The 19,640-nt window shown below is 35.1% G+C and overlaps 1 protein-coding gene across 1 annotated transcript in view; it reads left to right on the top strand.

The window, feature by feature from the left end:
- MEOX2 (mesenchyme homeobox 2) overlaps positions 1–7,059 on the top strand; it is a 65,654-nt gene extending 58,595 nt beyond the window's left edge. Inside the window, exon 3 of the mRNA XM_042927591.1 lies at positions 5,605–7,059. Within this exon, the coding sequence (XP_042783525.1) occupies positions 5,605–5,829 (225 nt within the window). The 3' untranslated portion in view covers positions 5,830–7,059. The remainder of the gene's footprint in view (positions 1–5,604) is intronic.
- Positions 7,060–19,640: the final 12,581 nt, after the last annotated feature.

Raw genomic sequence — 19,640 nt, 5'->3', positions numbered from 1 at the left:
AGCCACCCTGGCACCCCAATTTAAGGATATTCTATAAAGTATGAAGCTAATCCTTATACCAAAGGTTTCGTATATAGCCAGTAAACTGTTACTTACCATGCCTCTTTTCTTGACTCTGAATACCTAGGGACTTTATCTTATTTGTTTGTACATTCCTCACTCTAACCCCACCCAGTTTTTATCTAAAACATTAGCTGTTGCTAACATTCAGTACTATCAAGTATATGAATGAATAGATAAATGGAGCTTGAAAGTCACCAAGGAAATGGGAGATTAGCTCTACTTTGTCTAGTTTATAAATGCAGATTATTATATGAAACACACGTGTAAGCTTTAATTAAAATAAATAGTATATTTGTCTCTAAAAATGAAATGTCAGGGGATACCTGCGTTGCCCAGTCCGTTAAGCGTCTCACTCTTGATTTCAGCTCAGGTCATGATCTCACCACAGTTCATGAGTTTGAGCCCCATGTGGGGCTCTGGACTGACAGTGTGTAGCCTACTTGGGATTCTCTGTCTCTCTTTCTCTCTGCCCCTCTCCCATGCTCATGTTTTTTTCTTCAAAATAAGTAAATGAACATTTAAAAAAATTTAATGAAGTGTCAAGCATATGAATGATTATGCTTTAGCTAACTTACAAAAAAAAGAAAACAAAAGCTATTTTTTTTTCAATTCAACCAATGAAGCTGGATTATAAAGTGATACTAAATTAAACTATTGTTTACTTATTTTTGAAACTGTGGTTTTTAAAATTTTTTTCCACATTTATTTTATTTTTGGAGAGGCAGAGAGAGAGAGAGAGCACAAGTGGGGAGGGGCAGAGAGAGAAGGAGACACAGAATCCGAAACAGGCTCCAGGCCCTGAGCTGTCAGCACAGAGCCTGATGCGGGGCTCGAACCCACAAACCGTGAGATCATGACCTGAGCCAAAGTTGGAGGCTTAACCAACTGAGCCACCCAGGTGCCCAAAACTGTGGTATTAATATTCTAATGGAAATATTGATTTATAATCTAGGATTGCTTTTATAGATTTGCTCTTAATACTGTGATGCTAGTAGAAAAACATATGCTTTTCCCCAAAATCTTTCTCTCATTTCATTTCACCTCAATATTTTATAGTATATTAGAAAATAAATCTGGACACACTGACTTTTGATATTTTGCATTCTTCCTTTCTATTTTTATAGGATGTACCTATATTTGTTGCTGTTTTTTGTCTTGTTATTAATTTCATGTAGTTTTGGTATCAAATATGTTATCTGACCTCTAGAGAAAATAGTAAATAATTACTGTATAATTATCAAATGCTTTCACACACACACACACACACACACACACACACACACACACATATATATATATACACATGTATGTGTCTTTATGTATGGATATATAGCTACCATTGAATACTATGAAAGTCTTTTATCAGTCTGTTTAAAAAAAAGAAATGGCAAAATTTCACATGGTAACATAGAAAAGAACACAAAATAGCCTATACGGTCTCTAAAATCAATACCATATTCTTACATTTTTCTCATTTAGAATTGCACATAACAGGTTTTATACTGTTATTATAGAATTACTGTACCCCTTCTCACAGAAAAGGAAATAAGTGTAGATCTTAAAAGAAACGTATTCCTCCCATTTTCTGCCAAGATTATTTTGACTGAATGTTTCAGCTCTTGGTGACAATGATGATGATGTGTTTCTTCCATCTGGAATTGTCCATGGAGAAAATGTCCCTATGGAGAATCTTGAAAGGCTCATTATTCCAATATTACAAATATGAAAATTGGGGCAGAGAGAAGTATAATTTTCTCAAATTCACACAGAAACTCAGAAGTGAAGCCAGGAGTAGAACCCAACTCATGTGGAAAAGATCTAATGCAACATGCAATGTCAAGCTTGCAAAGGTAATTAAATTGAGTAGTATAATTACCTAAATTATAGTACAGGAAATAGTGTCATATTTACAAACCTAATTATATCGAGTAGGAGAATTACATGAATGATAGTAATCATATGGATGGAGTTCACATACTTTATAAGCTTTACTTTTGTATTCTAACTACTTAAAAAGTAGGGGTTTGAAATATAACAGGAACAACAACAACAAAAGTCCAATCTGAAGCCAAACTACCCCCAGATTTAAATTCTGGCACCACATTTTCCCCTCTGTGTAATCTTAAACAAGTTACTTAACCTCGGCGTCTCAACTTCCTCATCTATAAAATAGGAATAATGTTAAAGATATCTGGAAAAATTGTGACTATTAGAAATATTACATAAACCATACCTATAGTAGTCTAGCCTTAAATAGGTATATAATAAAAGGTAACCGCTCATCATTTTGATATTAAGTAATAACACCTGAACATCCATCAGCTAGTTTTTGTTGTTGTTTTTAAAGTTTACTCATTTTTTTTTTTAAGTGATCTCTATACCCAATATGGGACTCGAACTCACAACCCCAAGATCAGAGTTGCATGCTCTACCAACTGAGCTAGCCAAGTGCCCCCATCAGCTAGTTTTTAGTCATTCTTCTTTCATTTTTCTGAGTTCTTAATCAATCTTTTTCAACAGGGAATTTTTTTAATTCCCTAATGGATTAAAGTAAGAATGAGCAATGTATGATATAAAATTTCAGTTATGGCCTCATAGGCCAATGAAAATGCAGTTGAGAAATGTCTTAGGTAATTTTTTTTTTTTTTTTTTGGTGGAAACATCTGAGGAAATTGTACCAATTTTTATGGAGTATTGTGATTTGAAGTCCACTAAAATAAATACACTATTTTTGGAAATTTAATATATTACTCTTCACCTTCTTTTTAGCACTGTGCATTTACAGAAATTAATATAGTTCCTAAAATGAAAGTGGAGACTGGGGTGCCTGGGTGGCTCAGCCGTTAAGCATCTGATTTCAGCTTAAGTAATGAATTCACAGTTTGTGGGTTTGAGCCCCGCATCAGGCTCTGTGCTGACAGCTCAGAGCCTAGAGCCTGCTTTGGATTCTGTGTCTCCCTCGCTCTCTGCCCCTCCCCCACTTGCAGTCTATCTCTGTCTCTCTCAAAAAGAAATAAACATTAAAAAAAAATTTTTAATGAAAATGGATAATATTGAAAACATTCATGAAGTAGACTAAAACAGAACTATCTCTCCCAGATATAAAGACTTATTATGAAATTTAATAATTAAGGCTATAGCATACATGGAAACTTGGTTTATAACATAGTTGAAATAGCGATCACTGGAGAAAAAGGGTGGACTATTTAATTAATGGTTTTGCGGCAATTTGTTATCCATACAGAATAAAGTAAAATTTGATCTTTGCACTGTATACTAAAATCAATACTTCATGGATTAAACACTTCAATGTGAAATGCAAACCTTAAATGTCATAGAAGACGACTTAGAAAAATATCTTAATGGCTTCAGCAGAAAGAGGGTTCTTAATGAAGACATAAAAATGATAGCAATGATAAATTTGAGTATTTATTTCTTTTTTTAATTTTCTTTTTTCTTTTTTTAAATTTACATCCAAATTAGTTAGCACATAGTGAAACAATGATTTCAGGAGTAGATTCCTTAGTGCCCCTTACCCATTTAGCTCATCCCCCCCTCCCACAACCCCTCCAGTAACCCTCAGTTTGTTCTCCATATTTATGAGTCTCTTCTGTTTTGTCCCCCTCCCTGTTTTTATATTATTTTTGTTTCCCTTCCCTTATGTTCACCTGTTTTCTCTCTTAAAGTCCTCATATGAGTGAAGTCATATGATATTTGTCTTTCTCTGACTGACTAATTCCACTTAGCATAATACCCTCCAGTTCCATCTACTAAATTTGAGTATTTTAAACGTTAGGGTTTCTGAGCATCAAAAGACACTCTAAGGAAATGAAAAAGACTATAAATTGAGAGAAAATAGTAGCAGCCATATAAGCACAAAGCATTAAATTAGCATTCAAAATATATTTTAAAAGTCTATAAAGAATAAAACTAATTTAAGAAGACTTCAATGCCAACGGCATATAGAGGGATTTCACAAAAGAAGATTTAAGCATCATTTTAAATGTACTTTACTCGTTAGTAATCAGCAAATGCAAAATAGGAACATGGTAAGATAACATTTACAGTCATTATATTGGATAAAAATTGATAACTCCAAATGTTGATATAGATGTGGATCAATAACAACTTTTACACTCTGGACTCTATGTGTATATGTGGCAGCAGTGGATAAATTGATGCAATTTTGAAAACAGTTTTTCTGTATTATCATGTTAAGTTGAATGATCATATACCCTGTGACCCATTGATACAAACCCTGGATATATACTCAGAGAAGTTTGATCATATGTTTCTCAGAACACAAATGCAAAAATGTTTATAGTATCATCATTTATAAAAGGGGGGTGGGGGGAAGAATTCAAGTGCCCATGGACAGAAGAGTGGATAAACTGGTATATTCATACAGTGGAATAGTATACAATCATAAAGAATGACTGACTGCAGTCTCTTGAATCAACATGGATAGATCAAGAAGCATGTAGTTAGAAACATTCCATTTGGATAAACCTAAAAGACAAGCAAAATTACACAGTACTTTTTCAGGTCACATATTGTGAAAAATACTTTGTGTTGTTTGGTTGTTTTATTTGAAGGATTGGAGATGATAAGCATAAAATTTAGGCTTTGAATGGAGTAGACAGATCAATGAAATGTAAAAGGGACAGTTTACAAGAATGCATAATGATGAGAAATGCAGTGTGAAAGGAACATAAAGTTCCTCTAAAACAAGAAGATAAAATGTGCCAATATTATTCTGGTTCTGAAAATAAATGGTCATTTAATGTATATTTAATTTTTTGTTTTATGATATATATGTACATATACCATATATATATATATAAAACTTTAATGTATCAGGCAAATTCAATTAAATTTTAGAAGGAAAACTTATGTCTACAAAGCTGATGTGAAATATACACGTGTATTTAGTTGTATGTATATATATATATATATAGAGAGAGAGAGAGAGAGAGAGTTCAAAATATGATATATAGTTTATAAGATGAACTCACACCGGTGGTACGGTCACATACAGCTTTGTGAATGCAGTAGCAGGCTGCAGTGGCCCAGAATGGTCCTTTAAGATGTAGCTTCACCAGTAGCTCTCTGAGTATGTTTCAGATTGGTTCAGGAATTGACAGCTGGATGTCAAATCAAAGGACTTGGGAAGAAAAAATGTTTGACCAAGAAAACTATTAAAATATTGGCTGAGATTCATAGAAACTCTTTATAAAGCCAAGTACCCTTGAGCAACCCAAAATGACAGCATTCTTTCCCATCTATTTTTTAATACTGTATGTCATAAAATACAAAATAGAGTACTTTGTGTGCATCTTCTGGAAGTTTAAATCACTATCATCAGTATGGGATCTGGTTAAATTCACTGCTGGTTTATTTTCATATTCAGTCCTTCACAGTGTCCTTGTCTAAGTCTTTGAGGAGTTATTTTTTCATTGACGACAGAAAAGGAGGGGAAAAATGCCATTTCATTTTCTTTCTTGTTTTTCTTTCTTCTGTTTGTTCCTTTTCTTTGTTAAGGTGAAAGTCTGGTTCCAGAACAGGCGCATGAAATGGAAGAGAGTAAAAGGAGGGCAGCAAGGAGCTGCAGCTCGAGAAAAGGAACTGGTGAATGTCAAAAAGGGAACACTTCTCCCTTCCGAGCTCTCGGGGATTGGTGCAGCCACCCTCCAGCAAACAGGGGACTCTCTAGCAAATGAAGACAGCCACGACAGTGACCACAGCTCAGAGCATGCACACTTATGATACACAGAGAGGATCAGCTCCATTCTCAGGAAAGAAATGTCGTGATGGCAAGCCTTACTCAAACATCGTTTACACAGAGAGATGACTATGACAGTGATTTTTAATTATTATTAAATTCAGGCATCTCCAGTCTGTTTTCATGATTTATAGAGGGTTTATACTAAGTGCCACTTATTAAAGATGCTTCCACAGTGAAGATGGAGGTGAACTTGCTTTTACTGTTCCAGATGTGTTGGTCGTGTGTGTGACAGTAAGTAGGTATGTTTGCTTTTGCTTGCACTGAAAATTAAATTGCTATCAAGAGCAAACTATGAGACCTTTTAATTCAAGATGCCTCCAGAGTGAAGATGCAGAAGACGAACTTGCTTTGAACATTCCAGATGTACAAGGTCATGTGTATGACAGTGGGCAGGTATTTGCTTTTGCTTGCACTGACACTTAAATTGCTATCGAGAACAAACCATGAAACATTTTATCCTGAATAGCCACAGTGCCTGAAATCATTCTTAAGTGGATGAAAAATGTATTTTAACTCTGTATATATTACCCTTAAGTCATTTTCCTGTCTTCACTAAGTTTAGCAACGCATTCATATTAGCTGATGAAAATAGGCACTTACGATGACAACCAGAACCAGCTTCCTGTCTGTTTATGCATTTTGTCATCCCAGAAACAATCAGCACGTGCTTACTTGTGTTCAAGTAGAGAAAAATACATTAGAGTCTGATAGGACATATTCTTGTACCACAGACAAAACAAATCTTATGTTGCATTTTCTATCAACTGCTGCTAATACATTATTATAAAACTTACCTAGCTCCTCAATTCTTCCTATCTTATAGCTTGACAAAAAAAACTAGGATCATAGGCAAATCAGTTAACTTGCAGAAAGAGCTTTGTATGACAGACTTTGTCTGATTTTATTTCTTGAAAATGCTAGCTGTTGTATGATTTAATTAAGAAGAAAAATATTTCCCTCGATTGGTGATGGTATTGGACAAGTTGCAAAGCAAAATTGACTCCTCAAGTTGGTAGAAGATAAAATTCTGAATGTCTTCAAATTAGATTCAGTAAAAACATTATTTTTTCATATATGATGTATTCATGCAGAACAACAATCTTTGTATTTTGTAAAAAAAAAAAAGTGTTTAATAAATGACCCTTTGTAAATAATTTTGGTCTCCCTACTGTGATTTTCTAAATTGTTACAGGTTTTGATGTAAACACTTAAGAAAGTTCCAAATTCATCTGCATTGTATATATCCAGATGATCATAATAAATGAATCATCTACAGTTTCCTTTTGGCTTCTGAAATTGTTTATTATGAAAAAAAACAATCAATCCTGGAGTAATCAAAAAGCATATAAAAACACGTATATATTAAGTCACTTTTCTGATTTGAAGAATATGCGAAATGGATTTCGTGTGTATTTTATGAAATTGAAGATAAAGGAAGGAGAAAAGATAGTATTATTCACTGTTATGAGGTAAAGGGAACAGTCATACATTTTGAAACTTACATATAATAGATATGAATCCAGTGATTGTTTCTACGTCAAAATATCCAGAGTTTTTGATATGAAAATCAGCTAAATATGCTAATCCAAATTCTTATGGACATTACCAATGTAAGAATATTTAGGATTATATTAATGTATTTTGTTTCATGCATGATTACACATACATTGGATACCTAAGTTTTACTGATAACTTTATAATACTGTTTTTTATTTGTTCTATATTGTAACATAAAATATTTGGAAATCTCCAGTAACTCCCTCTCCCCACTAATTAATTGAAAATAGAAATAGAGAAACGTCATCAGTAAAAATTTCCAAAACTTTATTTAATTTTATTTTCTTTAGAATGATGAGACTGACAAAATAGATTTGATTAATCTCAATTTACTTAGTCTAGCATGGTATGTATAAAGTACTGAAGAAATTTAAAAACTTAGACTGTTGGCATCAAATTTTTCCCTTTGTGTAATAAATGTAATCACCGCAGTTAGCAGTATTTCTGAATTAACTTTGGGGGGAAAAGACCATTCAGATTGACACTGTCCAGGCATGAAGCAAACACTCTTCTGTCAATCACTTGAGTCAATACAAAGTGTGTTTGTACTGATGACATCTACTTGGCTGGACTGACTTTCTTATTTTAAGATTTAAATTCAAAACATCTTGACAAATTGGAGAAGTGGGAAGATATAAATCGAATTGAGTTCAATAGGGACAAAGTGGAGATTAATTCATTTTGGCAGAAAAATAATTTCCAGAAATAAGAGGAAAAGACTCCTTAGGAGTAGCTAAAGAGAGAACTAAGGGTTGTGGCCAAATAGAAAGATATAAGAATTATACTTTCGTGTGACAAATGAAGTAGGAAAAAGTGACTCTGAATATCTATGGCAGTTAGGAAATGTGAGGCATTTGTATTGTGGACTCTTGGAGAGTTGAAAGCTATTCTAAAATGTGTGAAATTTGACTCCAGAAACCATGAAGAATCACCAGGCAGGACAGACCACTGGCTGACCGAAAGGGGGCATCATTTTATTCATAATAATTTAAATGATCACCAAATAAGATGCTGGAACATGTTAGCACAATGACAACATATGGACAAATAAGCAAGCAGTCTAGATTAATTTTAATTAAAACTTGCTATCTTTTCGGAGTATTTTTGTATGCTTCTATCTTAAAAGTTGTACATAGGTTTGCTGGATAATACCTCAACATCATTCTAGAATTAAAATCTTCTGAGGAAATTTAAGATATTCTTATGTATTATCAAGTTTAAATACCCCAGAAATAGCAAAATCTGAAAGAACTCTACTTGTTTTTATTCTACACTGGGATCCTGGCTTGCCAGGGTATGTTTTCCCATAATGCCCATTACATGTAATTCTGTCTCAGAACTTGTAGCTCTGTGGAAATTTATAATAGCATGAAAATACCTTTCTCTGAAAATAGTATAGAATCATGGTTAGAGCAATTTTTCCAGCAGGATTCAGAGAGATGAACACTACAAAATTTTTCCAAAAGCTGATCCACAAATTTTTAACTCATTATTGAATGACCCCAATTACCCCTTACTTCCCATATTTATCTAGGGTTGTCAGTCTATATTTTCCTTTTCAGAGACCTAAGACCTGAGTTTCCTTTCCTTTTTTTTTTTTTTTTTTTTAAGAACTAAATGCTCTTAAAATAACCCCAACCACAGTTTTAATACACTCTTGAGTGATTACATAAAATAAATGTTGTAATTACTTGTAAAATTCAATAAAGGCTCTTCTTAGGATAATATGATGAGATTAAAGGGCAGACACAAAAATTAAATTATAAAAATAAAAATTTTATGTTTTTTTAAATTTTTAAATTTTTTAAAATTTACATCCAAGTTAGCATATAGTGCAACAATGATTTCAGGAATATATTCCAGTTATTCATCCCCTATGTATAATACCCAGTACTCATCCCAACAAGTGTCTACTTTAATGCCTCTTACCCATTTAACCCATCCCCCTCACACAACCCCTCTAGCAACCCTCTGTTTGCTCTCATATTTAAGAGTCTCTTCTGTTTTGTCCGCCTCCATGTTTTTCTATTATTTTTGCTTCCCTTTTCTTATGTTCATCTGTATTGTATCTTAAAGTCCTCATGTGAGTGAAGTCATATATTATTTGTCTTTCTGTGACTAATTTCACTTAGCATAATACCCTCCAGTTCCATCCACATAGTTGCAAATGGCAAGATTTCATTCTTTTTGATTGCCGAGTAATACTCCATTGTATATATATTTACCTCTTCTTTATCCATTCATCCGTTGATGGACATTTGAGCTCTTTTCATACTTTGACTATTGTCAATAGCACTACTATAAACATTGGGGTACATGTGTCCCTTCGAAACAGCACACCTGTATCCCTTGGATAAATACCTATACTGAAGTTGCTGGATCATAGGGTAGTTCTATTTTTAATTTTTTGAGGAACCTCCATACTGTTTTCCAGAGTGGCTACACTAGTTTGCATGCCCACCAGCAGTGCACAAGAGATCCTCTTTCTCCTCATCCTCGTGAACATCTGTTGTTGCCTGAGTTGTTAATGTTAGCCATTCTGATAGGTGTGAGGTGGTATCTCATTGTGGTTTGATTTGTATTTCCCTGATGATGAGTGATGTTGAGCATTTTCTCATGTGTCTGTTAGCCATTTGGATGTATGGTTTGGAGAAGTGTCTATTCATGTCTTTTGCCCATTTCTTCACTGGGCTATTTGCTTTTGGGGTGTTGAGTTTGATAAGTTCTTTCTAGGTTTTCAATACTAAACCTTTATCTGATAGGTCTTTGGAAATATCTTTTCCCATTCCATTGGTTGACTTTTAGGTTAGCTGATTATTTCCTTGGTTGTGCAGAAGAGTTTTATTTTGATGAGGTCCCAATAGTTAATTTTTGCTTTGGGTTCCCTTGCCTCTGGAGACTTGTTGAGTAAGAAGTTGCTACAGCCGAAGTCAAAGAGGTTTTTGCCTGCTTTCTCCTCTAGGATTTTCATGCCTTCCTATCTTACATTTAGGTCTTATATCCATTTTGAGTTTATTTTTGTGTGTGGTGTAAGAAAGTGGTCCAGGTTCATTCTTCTGCATGTTGCTGTCCAGTTTTCCCAGCACCACTTGCTGAAGAGATTGTCTTTATTCCATTTGGATAGTCTTTCCTGATTTGTCAAAGATTAGTTGGCCATATGTTTGTGGGTCCATTTCTGGGTTCTCCATTCTGTTCTATCGATCTGAGTGTCTGTTTTTGTGCCAGTACCATACTGTCTTGATGATTACAGCTTAGTAATTCATCTTGAAATCCACGATTGTGATGCCTCCAGCATTGGTTTTCTTTTTCAGGATTGCTTTGGCTATTTGGGGTATTTTCTGATTCCATACAAATTTTAGGATTGTTTGTTATAGCTCTGTGAAGAATTCTGGTGTTATTTTGATAGGTAATGGGTTAAATATGTAGATTTATTTGGGTAGTGTTGACATTTTAAAAATATTTTTTTTCTTCCAATCCAGGAGCATGGAATATTTTTTCCATTTTTTAATGTCTTCTTCCATTTCTTTCATAACCTTTCTATAATTTTCAGTGTATAGATTTTTCTCCTCTTTGGTTAGGTGTATTCCTAGGTTATTTTATGGTTTTTGGTGCAATCGTAAATGGGATCGATTCCTTGATTTCTCTTTCTGTTGCTTCATTATTGGTGTATAGGAATGAAACCGATCTCTGTGTATTGATTTTATATACTGCGACTTTGCTGAATTCATGAATCAGTTCTAGCAGCTCTTTGGTGGAATCTTTTGGGTTTTCTATATAAAGTATCATGTCATCTGCGAAGAGTGAAAGTTTGACTTCCTTCCGGCTCATTTGGATGCTTTTTATTCCTTTGTGTTGTCTGATTGATGAGGCTAAGACTTCCAAAACTATTGAATAACAGTGGCGAGAGTGTACATCACTGTCATGTTTCTGACCTCAGGGGAAAGCTCTCAGTTTTGCACCATTGAGGATGATATTAGCGGTGGGTCTTTATATATGGCTTTTATGATCTTGAGGTATTAGCCTTCTATCCCTACTGTCTTGAGGGTGTTTATAAAGAAAGGATGCTGTATTTTTTTCAAATGCTTTCTCTGCATCTATTGAGAGGATCATGTGTTTTTTGTCCTTTCTTTTATTGATGTAATGTATCACATTGATTGTTTTTGTGGATATTGAACCAGCCCTGCATCCCAGGTATAAATTCCACTTGCTCGTGGTAAATAACTCTTTTTAGTGTTACTGGATCCGGTTGGCTAGTATCTTGTTGAGGATTTTTGCATCCACGTTCATCAGGGAAATCGGTCTGTAGTTCTCCTTTTTAGTTGGGTCTTTGGTTTTGGAATTGAGGTAATTCTGGCTTCATAGAATGGTTTGGAAGTTTTCCTTTCATTTCTACTTTTAAAAAAAGCTTCAAAAGAATACGTGTTAACTCTTCTTTAAATGTTTGGTAGAATTCCCTTGGAAAGACATCTGGCTCTGGACTCTTGATTTTTGGGAGATTATTGATTACTAATTATATTTATTTACCAATTATGGGTCTGTTCAAATTTTCTATTTCTTCTTGTTTTGGTTTTAGTAGTTTATGTGTTTCTAGGAGTTTGTCCATTTCTTCCAGATTGCCCATTTCATTGGTGTATAATTGCTCATAATATTATTCTCTTATTACTGTGTATTTCTGCTGTGTTGGTTGTGATCGCTCCTCTTTCATTCTTGATTTTATTTACTTGGATCCTTCCCTTTTTCTTTTTGATCAAACTGGCTAGGGGTTTATCAATTTTGTTAATTCTTTCAAAGAACCAGCTCCTGGTTTTATTGATCTTTTGTACTGTTTTTTGTTTGTTTGTTTGTTTGTTTGTTTTGATTCAATTTCATTGATCTCTAATCTTTATTATTTCCTGTCCTCTGCTAGTTTTGGGTTTTATTTGCTTTACTTTTTAAAGCTCTTTAAGGTGTAAGGTTAGGGTGTGTATCTGAGACCTTTCTTCCTTCTTTAAGAAGGCCTGGATTGCTATATACTTCTCTCTTATGACTGCCTTTGCTGCATCCCAGAGCAGCAAAGTGGTGTTATCATTTTCATTGGCTTCCATGTACTTTTTAACTTCCCCTTTAACTTCTTGATTAGCCCATTCATTATTTAGTAGGATGTTCTTTAGTCTCCAAATATTTGTTATGTATCCATTTTTTTTCTTGTGGTTGATTTTGAGTTTCATAGCATTGTGGTCTGAAAATATGCACCATATGATCTCAATTTTTTTGTACTTGTTGGGGGCTGATTTGTATCCTAGTATGTGATCTATTCTGGAGAACGTTCCATGTGCACTATAGAAGAATGTGTATCCTGCTGCTTTAGGATGAAATGTTCTGAATATATCTGTTAAGTCCATCCGGTTCAGTGTGTCATTCAAAGCCATTTTTCCTTGTTGATTTTCTGTTTAGATGATATTTCTGTGGCTGTAAGTGGGATGTTGAAATCCCCTACTGTTATGCTAATATTATCAATGAGTTTCTTTATGTTTATGATTAACTGACTTATATATTTGGGTGTTCTACATTTGGAGCATAAATGTTCACAATTGTTAGATTGTTTTGGTGAATAGACCCCTTAATTATGATATAATGCCCTCTTCATTTCTTGCTACAGTCTTTATTTTAAAATCTAGATTATCCGATATAAGTATGGCTACTCTGGCTTTCTTTTGGCATCCATTAGCATAATAGATGGATCTTCATCCCCTTATTTACAACCTGAAGGTGTCTTTAGGTCTCAAATGGGTCTGTTGTAAAGAGCATATAGATGGATTTTGTTTTCTTACCCATCTGTTACCCTATGTCTTGATTGGAGCATTTAGTCTATTGACATTTAGAGTGAGCGTTTCCAGTGAGTGCTGAAGGATATGAACTCATTGGCATTATATTGCCTATAGAGTTTCTGGTGGTATTCTCTGGTCCTTTCTAGTCTTTGTTGCTTTTAGTCTTTCTGGTTTTGTTTGTTTGTTTTTGTTTTTGTTTCTGTTTTTGTTTTCTCCCTTCAGAGAGTCCCCCTTAAAATTTCTTTCAGGGCTCATTTAGTGGTCATGAACTCCTTTAGTTTTTGTTTGTATGGGAAACTTTTTATCTCTCCTTTTATTTTGAATGACAGCCTTGCTGGATACAGAATTCTTGGCTGCATATTTTTCTGATTCAGCACATTGAATATATCCTGCTGCTCCTTTCTGGCCTGCCAAATTTCTGTGGATAGGTTTGCTGTGAACCTGATCTGTCTTCTCTTGTAGGTTAGGGACTTTTTTCTCTTGCTGCTTTCATGATTCTTTCCTTGCCTGAGTATTTTGTGAATATGACTATGATATGCCTTGTTGATGGTCGGTTTTTGTTGAATCTGATGGGCGTCCTCTGTGCTTCCTGGATTTTGATGTCTGTGTCTTTCCCCAGGTTAGGAAAGTTTCCCACCATGATTTGCTCACAAAATCCTTCTATCCCTCTTTCTCTCTCTTCATCTTCTGGGACCCATATGTTGATGTTATTCCTTTGTAATGATTCACTGAGTTCTCTAATTCTTATGTCATGCTCTTTTGACTTAGTCTACCTCTTTTAATTCTGCTATATTATTCTTCATAAGTTTGTCCTCTATATCACTGTTTTGCTGTTCTGCTTCATCCTTCTTTACTGCCATGGCATATATTTGAGATTGCAGCTCAGTTATAGCATTTTAATTTCATCCTGACAAGGTTTTACTTCTTTTATCTCTGCAGAAAGGGATTCTATGCTATTTTCAACTCAAGCTAGTATTTTTAATATCATGATTCTAAATTCTGGTTCAGACATCTTGCTTCTATCTGTGTTGATTGAGTCCCTGGCTGTCACTTCTTCCTGTTCTTTCCTTTTGGGGTTAATTCCTTCATTTCATCATTTTGAAGGAAGAAAAGGAACTAATAAAGTAAAAAACTAAATAAAATAAAAATTTAAAACAACACAAAAAAATAAAATAAATGATGCTAGAACCTTGGTGTGTTTTGGTCTGGTTGTTGAAATGAGCTTGACAGAATAGAGAAAAAAAGGAAAGGAAAGAAAAGGGAAAAAAGGACAAAAAAAAGGGAAACGTTTAAAAATTTGAAAAAAATGATTATGATAAGATAGAATAAAATGAAATGATGAAAGTAAAATAGAATTTTAAAATTAACAAAATAGTAAAAAGTATAGTTAAAAATGAATAAAAATCTTTTTTTATAAAAACGGAAAATAAAAATAATTTTTTTCTCTTTCTGTATTCAAGAATAAGAAAAGAAAGAAAATCGAATAGATGGAGAAGCAAACAGTGAAATATGATTGAATTTATATCTAATTTCCCTTAGAAGTCAAACTATGAAGCACTTTATAGTCCATAAATTAATCAGGCAGAGAGACTTGTGTTCCTCAAGAGCAGGGCCCAGTTGGGCGGGGCTTAGTGTAATGTCTCTGTTCTCCACTAGATGGCGCTGCTTAGCTTACTGGGGTGGATCATGGCGCGTGTAGGCGTGTGCGTGTACGCGTGGGACGGGTGAAAATGGCGTCAGCCAGTCTCTAGTATCAGAAGTTTGTGCTTTCACCCCCGACCAGCAATCAAGCACCCCTCCTTTGTCTCCGGCTTCCATCCACTCTCCGCTTCTACACTGTCAGTGACCAAGCCGTCAGGCTGCCCGGCAGCATCTCCTCCTGAGTTTTATCTCAGATGGGGCTGTGTTTCCCAATCCCTCACTTTTGAGGGACTGTGGCTTTGACCCGCTCAGACCCTCTGGGGGAGGGTCTCCCCAAGAAAAGGCCAGGTGCCCGCCTGCCTGCAGGTACATTTGTGAGACTGTGCTGCTGCGGATGCCCAGAGACTGCGCGCTGGTGTCAGCTCGCCCCAGAAAAAGTTTGCACAATCTTGTAGCAGCAGTTTTTCGGGGATTCTGGTAAATCGCAACACTCCTGGCACCAGGCTTCACCCTTAACATCCTTGTTCCAGCGCCAGCGAATGTAGCCATTCTCCGGGGTCCACCGGGACCTTTGCTGTGAGGAGGCCACATAGCCTCCCAGCAGGGTATCCACCTCTCCCCATGTGGCCCAAGGACCCCTCGGACCGCGCTCTCTGCTGAGGATTCGTCCTTCCCACCAGAGCACCACCAGGTATAGAGCTGTGAAGTTTCAGACTCTGTGCTCCCCTGCTTATAGTATCTTAACAGAATTTAAACCCTCTCCTTTCTCCCTTTTTTGTCCATTCCCTTGCGGCTGTTTCCACTCCTCTTTCTCTCCAGCTACTTTCGGTGGGGGGTGCTTTTCCCATACTCTTCCCTCCCCCCCCCCCCCCCGCCCCCCGCCCCCGCTTCCCCATCTCTGTCCTCTCTCCTCAGGTAAAAATAAAATAGCTCCCTGCCCCACACAGCTTCTCTCTCCTCCAGTTCATTTCTCTGTGCCGTGTACCTGCCAAGTTCTGTGGTTCATGTTGTGCAGATTGTTGTGTTAATCCTCAGATCAGTTTTCTAGGTGTGCAAAATGGTTTGGTAATGATCTGGCTGCATTTCAGGGAGGAGAACAGCATTTCCATGCTGTTCAGCCATCTTGGCCCCTCCCTTTATGTTTTTAATGCTACTGGTTTCCTAACCTTTAAAAAATTACTAGCATAATTGTAATGACAAATGCTAATTTTCTTCTTAGGGAAGTTTAGAGGAAACTATGTAACTAAAATAAAATCAGTAACAAGACAGTAGAGTATCAAGTTAGTGATTAGAAATATTTACTGTAATATGTTTTCACCTTGATTTCTAAATATACTTAGGCTGGTGATTTTTAAGAATATGTCATTTATTCCATAACCTATTTTCTAATAAAATGTCATTAAGATAAATCAGCTAAATATTGGAGTGAGTGATATTTAGATTACAATGCAGTGTTTAAACTATCAAACACAAATACTCAATTGGTATAGTTCTTTGAACCATTTGGGTGATACTGTAATTATATTTTCTTGGAACCTCCTTTTGTTTTGTTTTCAGCAAAATGCAATCTATTTATAAAAGTTTATGACTATTTAGAACTTAACATTTAGTTTGATATTCTAAACTTTTCGAATCTTAAGCACATTAGGAATCTGCAACATTGATCTGCAAAAAACTAAGAAAGGGTTTTAAGAGTGCACTTTTTTGTTACGTTTTATATTCCCTACCTAAAGTTGAGCAGAATATTGAAGAACAGTCCTTCTCCATGGGTACTTCGTTTCTGCTTTCAGTTCTTGCAAAATAATGCTAGAGGTAGTAGACAAAGGAATAAAACAGCTCCAGAAAAAAATATTGCTATAGCAAACCCTGAAAACCTATAAAAAATGTGTTTTGGGACTTAAACATGGCTTTTCTTTAAGTGATTCTCTATTATCATATATTTTTTACAATATTCTTGACATTTAAAATGGTTAAATATTTTAAGGGTACATTTCAGAGGTAAAGGTGTTTTCTTTTGTATCTCATTTTTCTCCTTAATAGCTAGGTTTTATTCAAATCCAGCTTGAAACCAGAGTCAAGAAAACAATAAAGAAAAAAATTGTTTTTTAAAGCTTATTTATAAATTTTGAGGGACAGAGAGACATGTATGCACGTGCTTGAGCAGGGGAGGGCCAGAGAACTAATCCTAAGCAGGTTCCAGGTTTAGCACAGAGCCCCACATAGGGCCCCATATCACTACCATGAGATCATGACCTGAGCCAAAATCAAGAATCAGACACTAAACTGACTGAGACACCCAGACCCCCCACCAGCCACCCAAAATTTTTCATTGCATCATATTGTATTGAACCAACTCAGTAAATCCCCATTTAATGTTTGCTTTTATTAAGGATGGTTTCCAGAAAAAAATTCCAAAACCCAGTGTATTTGCAAATAGAAATTATTATCACATCCACTTCATATAAGATGTGATACAGTGATTTGAGTATATAGTAATATCAAGCTTGGGCTGTACTGTATATTTCTGCCATTTATGAACAAAATTAACTACTATAAAAATGTTTTTGATTCAAATGAAAAATCACATGGTTTAGGAATAATTTGGTTATCCTAAAGTTATTTAAACATATATTGTGTTTCTTCATATGTGTAAGTGATATTGATAGTTGAAAACATTAAATATTATTTTATTTTTTGTATTTACTACAAATGTTATTTTTTTAAATTTATTACAAATGTTAATTTTGAAAATCTATCACTACTTGTCCAGTTTTTTTGCTGCAATGTCACACGTACATTATACATTTAAAATCAAACTACTAATCCTTGTAAATTATTTGCATGGCTTTCTCTTTTTTTTTTTTTTTTTTTTTTTTAATTTATTTTTGAGAGACAGAGAGAGACAGACAGACCATGAGCAGCGGAGGGGCAGAGCGAGAATGAGGCATAGAGTTCAAGCAGGCTCCAGACTCTGAGCCGTCAGCACAGAGCAAGATGCGGGGCTTGAACTCGCAAGCCAAGAGATCATGACTGAGCTGAAGTCGGATGCTTAACCTGACTGAGCTACCCAGGTGTCCCCATAAAAGCATTTTAAAAATGAGTCTGGTAAAGCTGCTCTTGGAGAATCTTTAAGAGAGGAAGCACTTGACAAGGACTGGCTGACATTTATGAGCCACACTTTCTGTATTTTCAACTATCATTTTATTTCTGCCAGCAGATTTTCAAGGTACTGTGGCAAAACCAGTAATGATTCTAATCATTTACACTCCATATTTGGATATTTATTTTGATCACCAATTACTGTTTTATTGCTGTTTCCTTGAAATTATATATATTTTAGAAGTGTGTTAGAGTATTACATGGAATTTTATTAGATTATATAGAAACTTTCCAGTAAGTCATTCTTTTAGAAATTTGAGTACACCTATCATTTTCTCTGTCATTCTTGCTAATCAATAATCCAATTATAAAATATATTTTTAAAGTGACTTTTAAAGAAGTTCAAATAATTTTGATTAACATGTTCAAAGTTAAAGAAAGTTCATCTGCAATTAAAAAAATAATAATTTCATGAACAAAGCCATATGAAACAGTGACTCTTTGTCAAACAGCATTTGACATTCTAGGTGGTTCCCTAGGCAGGGGCACAGAAGAATTGGTCTTGTATTGAAGCTACTTAAACCATGTAGGGAAACCTGACTCATGAAAACAGCTGTCCTTGTTTCCATTCTTCTGCTGTAATTCATTAATTAATTGATTAATCTGCTGGAATTGATTAATTGATTAATTCTCCACACTGCAGCCAAAGTCATTCTTTTAAAATGCAAATCAGATTAATAAGTGGTTCATGGTGACTTTGCAAATGTAAAATTTCAACTGAAAGCTGTAGTCCATAATGAAACACTTGTAGACATTTTTAAAAAGTAAATCAGATCATGTCCCTCCTTTACACAAAACACTCCAGGGGCTGAGAATAAACACTAAAACCTTTACCTGGGCCTCGAGGTAGTCAGATCTGACCACAAATTGGTGACTCACTTGTCTGCCAGCACTTCCTCTGCATGGCCTCAGCTCCAATCAGTCTTACTTCCTGCCTACCCTTGTCTACCCTGAGTATTCTTTCATTTCAGTCTTGCATTCCCTAGTTCCTTGCCTGGAATACTTTTCCATCACATATATCTTGAACTTATTCCCTCATCCCTTTTAAGTCTCTACTTCCTCCTAGACAATCCTTGATCTTAAATAAAATGGCACCACTTGTCACATTCTACCCCTTTAAGTCATATTGTTTTCCCTGTTAGTTTTAGGTAAATATCTGTTTAGTTCCTCCCATTATTGATTTCAGCCTTCATGAGAGCAAGAACTTCGCTGTGTTCATTGCCATGTCTCTAGCATCTTAAACAGTCCCTAGAAGCTCCACCACCAGCCTATATCTTGGATTTTTATGAATTAGAAAAGGTCACTTCTGCCTCAAATTATTAGAATGCCAACACCTGGTGATGATAATGATCATTGTAAAACGACATAGTAATTATGATGTGAATGTCATCCCCTGGAGTTGTGCAATGCGTGATTTGCACAATTATAAACACCGATTCTGCTCTTGACATGTTGTAATCAATAAATATTTGTTGAATTAATGCATGAATGAAATGACATGATCTTTTCAAAGAAATACCTGTAAATCTAAATTAGTTGTAAAATGTAGCTCTGGAACATTTTTTTAATGGCCATTATATGGGTGTCACAAGATAAAAAAAATTTGGTTACAGCCTTTGAAATTGCAC

Source organism: Panthera leo, chromosome A2 (assembly GCF_018350215.1).
Source record: "Panthera leo isolate Ple1 chromosome A2, P.leo_Ple1_pat1.1, whole genome shotgun sequence".
Classification (NCBI taxonomy): domain Eukaryota; kingdom Metazoa; phylum Chordata; class Mammalia; order Carnivora; family Felidae; genus Panthera; species Panthera leo.
The sequence above is the reverse complement of the archived record's forward strand: the minus strand, read 5'-3'. Positions and strand labels throughout refer to the sequence as shown.